Genomic DNA, 6,001 nt, shown 5'->3' with positions numbered 1-6,001 from the left:
ACTATCAGCGTCATGAATATTTATTGCTCTCGATGCACATGTCCATGCAGTGCTTAACAAAAATCTGAGGATACACGCAATTGTAGGTTAGATAGAGCACAACAGCACACCGACGTTATCTTTTTGTGCGACTTTCTCAGTTTGTCTCATGATAGTTGGAGGATGGGTTTGGAGGATCTAAGCATCTAGATGGAAGATAAAGAACAACCTTCTCGAACTCACATACTCCAGTGTTGTTCTCCTAAAGACTTTGCTATTCTGGCATCTGGATGGGGGATAAAGAACAAGATTCATCATTAGTGCATGAAAGGCCTTGCCTGGTTGGGGCTGAACGGGGTCAGCTGTAGTGTATCACTGTATGCCACTTGACCGGTCATTGTACAACATAAATAATTCAAGTTTTTCGCAGATTCCTTGCCTGGTCGGGGCCGAACGAGATCTGCTGTAGTGTATCAGTGTAAGCAATTCTTGTGTGTGTTTTCTTGCACTTTTTGGTCATGATTCTACAATTCTCCTTACGGACTTGCTTATGGTATTCTTGATTTACTAGATCCAATGGTAAGCTATTCTCAGTTTTTATTAAGGCTTGGTCATGAATTGATGGAATGCTACAAAATAGGCTGAAGGTATTTGTAGTCTATCCTTTTACACTCTCCATCCTTCCAGGCATTTTGGTTTTACAATTCGATTTGCTCATGTGCATGATACTGCAATGCATACGTTTATTTGTTAAAGTAGTCCATGTTGTCTCTGTAAAGTGAGTTTTGTGCGTAAGCACACCGCATGAGAGGTCCTAGATAAACCACTTGATATTATAAGTGATTAGTTTATAGGAATTTCTAGGCAATGAAGAAGCTAAGAAGGTTGCTGACAAGGTGTTCCATTGATCTGACCTTTAAGCTTTGCTTTCTTACTTGGCAGTCTCTATTATCTATTGTGTGTTTAAGCGAAATGTTTAAATCCTTGGACACAATTAACAATGGGATAATTAGTCTTGAAAAAGTAAGGGTATGTTTACGCTTATTATGATTGGGAGCGGCATTTTAACAGGTGTAATCCCGTTGCAACGCACATGCATATGTGCTAGTATTTTTTTAAGTTTGTTACATTTCAAGAATAAAAATAAAATAGCAGAATGAGTCCTTACTTTTCAATTTGTAAATTTAAATGAGAAGATGGAGCTAATCCGGATCGGATCTCATTTCAGTTGATATGCCAACTTAATAAAACACTGTGCCAATAATAAAAAAACCACAGTAAGCTCAAACGAAAAGTACATCACATGCATGGTATACTTGTGTGGTTATTACTTTCTTTCCCACGCCTAGGATGAAAATCCTGACTCCTTTGATGGCTAGAATTAACCTTTATTTTATAGTGGCTACATACGGGTAACATAAATTTACTTAGAAGATTTTGTTCCGTTACATGCATGATTTTGGAACTAACCATAATTTCTCCTTCAGGCGCACAGTGAGTCCAAACACCTCTGTCATATCAATGTCTTTCCTCTCAACCCCTATTGGCAGTTCCCAGTCGAAATGGTACATCAAGTTTGCCAACATAAGCTCAACAGTCATGATTCCAAGGTTTATACCAGGGCATATCCTGCGTCCTGCCCCGAACGGCAAGAGTTTAAAATTACTCCCTACAAAGTTGACATGCACATCACGGCCTTCCTCTGTAAATCTTTCAGGTATGAATTCTTCACTTTCCTCCCATGAGCTAGAGTCTCTACCAATGGCCCATACATTGACAAAGACATGCGTCCCAGCAGGAATCATGTACCCATCGATGCTGCAGTCAGCCATGGCAAGGTGTGGAGCAAGTAAAGGTGCAACAGGATGAAATCGGAATGACTCCTTTAGGACTGCTCTTAGGTATGTCATACTGCTAATGTCGGCTTCATCAACAATTTCCTGTCCCTGGGGTACGATACTCCTTACCTCGTCTTGTAGCTTCCCAATCAGGCGGGGCCTCCTCATGAGCTCAGCCATTGTGAATTCGAGGGTGTTAGATGATGTGTCAGTTAAACCGAAAAATACATCCTGTGGATATCAATTAATTAGTACACTATAATAATTTTTATTTGTAATAATCTGGAAGGTATTATATTTACTTACGGTTAGGAGAGCTTTCATCTGCTCTCTTGTGAGACCATACTCGAGCTGAACAGACAAGAGAATATCGACGAAATTACTACCCTGGTTATCTAACACTGACTTGTCCTTGTTCTCATGATAATCGATCACCTTGTCCAGCAGATCGGCCCATCTATGCCTTAGTCTCTCAGCCTTTGCACGGACTGTCCTTTTAAGCAGTCCTACCCTAGACAATGTTGGGAAGTACTCCTCCACCTTGAACCCTCCTAGCAGCAGTGACGTATCATTGGTGAGGTCTTGGAACAACTTGCTCTGTCCTTCTTTTAGGAAGAATTCTCCGGACACGATGTGACATGCCATGTCATATGTGAATGTCTTGAGCAGCTCACTCATGTCCACCACACCAACGACTGCGGCGGCCTCATGAATCTTGGCCATCACCATGCTCACCTATGATGGCATGCACAATTGTTAGCAGAGGGCACAATGAAAGTGAATTTTATTTATTTTGTTTCTGACATGGTAAGTTTCTGAAAATGCTAAGAAGATTACCAACAAGGCTTGACAGTAGTAAATCATTGAATAAAAAGGGACGTCCTATCTGATGGTAACTGACATATTAACTAGAAAAAATCAAGCTCCCAATTTTTTTTAGAAATGTGGAATATCCTAACTAGTGGATGTTGTTTATTCATCAGTTAACTGGAGACCGTCTAAGCCCTGACCTCTCTTTTCTTGATTGTTGCTGGTGTTGAGTAGTATGAGCGTTTCCACGTTCCTATGTCTGATGGATTTTCAAGCCATGACCTTTCCTCTCGCAATTGCTAGGACCTCAGTGTGCCAATTGGATTGAGTTGGTTTCGAGACGAGAGTAGTTTTCCAGCTCCCGGGTACCTAGGCACCCTCTATGAACATTAAAATCAAAACAAATAGGAAAAAATCTAAAACTTTGCAGAATCAAAGATGGTCAAACTTTGTAGGCGCTTGCCAGTTTTCATACCAAAAAACCATTCGAGGAGCTCTACACACGAAAAAGATCTCAGTGCTTGAAGTTTTGAGCATTTTTAGCACTGAAATCTGAAACTCGTTCATACACCTTTCTCTACATAATATTTTGGCATGAAAACTTGCAAGAACCTACAAAGTTTGATCATCTTTGATGTTACAAAGTTTCAGATTTTTTTTTTTGATTTTACTATTGGTAGACGGTGCCTAGGCACCGGGAGCTGTCACACCTTTCTATTTTGAGATTTCTTAATGAAGCACAAGCTATATTATTTACCCTCATGATCTATGGATAGCTTTTCTTTCAAATTATGTTAAATATTAATTAAATATGATGATATATTTTTGTCCGACGGACCTGCACTACGCCGCCTTGTGGATAGACAGACCAGCCCATTTTCTAATTTTCTTCTGGTCAACTCGCCATCTAATTTTGATTTTTAACAATCCACAATTTTCTTCATCATCTTAAATATTAAGTTTTTTTGGTTTGGAAAGGATGAAGTTTATGCATTTTTCAATTTTATGTCTTCATAATGTGTTTCACGCCGAGATATTAAAAATAATTCTATCAAATGTGGTGTGGCGAAAACTAGAAAGTCATTGAAAGTTACCTCCTCCATGACGGCGCTGCGGAAAGACTGCACCTTTCTAACGCTCAGCATGTGGTTGGTGAGGAGCTTCCTTGCCTGCCGCCAGCCTTGGCCATATGGCGCAAAGCCGATGTTGGACGAGCCGTACATGAGGATGTCCGTGACCATGGAGTGTGGCCGTGATGCCAAGACATGGTCGTGCGTGCGCAGCACGGCCTCTGCGGCACGCGGCGACGATACGACGAGCGTTGGCACGGCGCCGAGACGGAGGAGCATCACGTCAGGGCCATACTTCCTGGCGAGGCTGCGGAGCGAGACGTGCGGGAGCGAGCCGAGGAGGCGCAGGTGGCCGATGATGGGCAGCGCCGGTGGTGATGGCGGGAGTCTGCCTGCAAGCTGTTGCCTTTTTCCTGTCTTCCAAGTGAACCAGTAATAAAACACAAACAAGAGGAAGAGCGGGAAGAGGAATAGAAACCATCCCGTCGGAAGCGTCTCTAGCATGACGAGATCTGCCATGGGAAGTTAATGTCTAGCACAGCACTTTCAGAAGCTATGCGGCGCAATTGTTCTTCTGAACCAGCTTAGTTTTATCATCGCAAACTCGATCAGTTGCTTATAAGCTAGCCAGGCAGAGTACTTGAAACGACAACCGCTGTGGGGTGCACTGAACTTGGAGCAATTAGTTAGGCGACAACGTAGCTTTCATTCTTAAAAACATACTGTACAAGGTAGTCTTTGGGTCTTGGTTACATGTTTTATGAACTTTCTGTGACCGCTCAAAAAAGAAAAAGTGGAAAATATAAGGGACCGGTTAGGGACAAGTTGGCTGAAAAAATAATTTGGGCACGTCCACTTTTCTCAGTGCAGCAAAATCAAAATCGACTTGCAATTATTTGGGCCAGTAAATTTTCTAGAGGAGCACTCGACTCTTTGCAACCACCAAACGGAAGCCTACTAAATACATGGGCATTGTCTGAAACATAACAGAAATTGACCCAATACCTGTTAAGACACAAGGCAAAAATAAAAATAAATGAACAGAAATAAAGGGAACAAAATAGGAAGTTTCCTAAAGAAGAATGAATTAGTGGCGTTGGTATTACCCGTTATGAAGAAAGAAAATAAAAAATAACAAAAATTACACACAATTTACATAGAAATTGCGCATTTTACATTAGCAAAAAATACACACATATAATACAACCGCTGGAGCTCTCGGCGCAATTGTTCTTCTGAACCAGCTTAGTTTATCATCACAAGCTCGATCGGTTGCTTATAAGCTAGTCAAGCAGAGTACTAAAACCAACAACCACTGTGGGGTGCACTGAACTTGGAGCAATTAATAAGGCGACAACGTAGCATTCATTCCTACACACATAGATCAATCAAGGATATAAATAGTTCAAACAATAAAAATTTAAAAAAAATAACAAGAAGTAATTCAATTTAAAAATGCAGTTAATTAAAAGATAAATATTATTCAGAGGATAAAGTTCAAACATAAAACTAATGGTTTCCAGTATAAATACGCGTATGCTTCAGAAAATTACTGAGTAGTTACACGTGCGCTTATTAATGTCGAAGTTGTGGATGCATCTCTAGAAAGTTGACAACATGCTCTGGAACATGTACCTTAGGCCTCTAAATATAAGAGGTATGGCGAGCATCGTCAGCCTCATCCTCGACAATATATTATGCATGATCGTAGAACAAGTCATCACCTCCCACAACGTCTCAAGTTCCCACCTATTTGCAGCTCCACAAACAATAACCCAACGAAGTTGGAGCACTCGAAATGACCCCTCCACATCCTTCCTAGCAGCTCCTTGCATTTATGCCAAGAGAAAACTTTTGCTACCTAGGCTCGGGGATAGTCATCATAAACTGCTGCCAGTAAGGATACATACTATCGGCAAGGTAGTACCCCATGATGTAATCATGGCCATTGACGGTGTAGTTGCACGACAGAGCATCTCGGCCCATCACAAGGTCTCTTAAACATCAGAGATCGCTGAAGCACGTTAATATCATTGTGAGACCCTGGCACAAAGAAAGCATGCCAAATCCAAAAGTCGTTTGATGCCACTGCTTCAAATATGACATGTTTGATGTGACCTTGGTACTAGTAGAGAAATGCCTAAACACATCCTATGCTAGTGGCGCGCCACACACTAGCCACTGGTATTATTCAAAATAAATGTGGCGTGGCCAAAATTGTGGTGTGCTAAAATATGCCCATGCCACTAGTAAGCTAGCCCCAGGGGTGGGACATGGCCCGAGTTACTAGTGGCATGCCAACAT

At 41.4% G+C, this 6,001-nt stretch overlaps 1 protein-coding gene across 1 annotated transcript; it reads right to left on the bottom strand.

Moving 5' to 3' along the window:
• Positions 1 to 1,211: 1,211 nt before the first annotated feature.
• On the bottom strand, positions 1,212 to 4,264 carry LOC147982889 (indole-2-monooxygenase-like). Its single transcript, XM_087539388.1, has 3 exons — positions 3,722 to 4,264; positions 2,124 to 2,552; positions 1,212 to 2,048 (listed from the first exon to the last, which is right to left on the bottom strand). The coding sequence occupies exons 1-3, from the start codon at positions 4,214 to 4,216 to the stop codon at positions 1,425 to 1,427; spliced, it is 1,548 nt and encodes a 515-aa protein (XP_087395514.1). The 5' UTR covers positions 4,217 to 4,264; the 3' UTR covers positions 1,212 to 1,424.
• Between the last annotated feature and the right edge of the window lie 1,737 nt (positions 4,265 to 6,001).

The sequence above is a fragment of the Triticum urartu genome, chromosome 2A, assembly GCF_056163025.1.
Source record: "Triticum urartu cultivar PI428250 chromosome 2A, HENAU_Tu73, whole genome shotgun sequence".
Lineage (NCBI taxonomy): Eukaryota > Viridiplantae > Streptophyta > Magnoliopsida > Poales > Poaceae > Triticum > Triticum urartu.
This window is presented reverse-complemented; position numbering and strand designations above follow the sequence as displayed.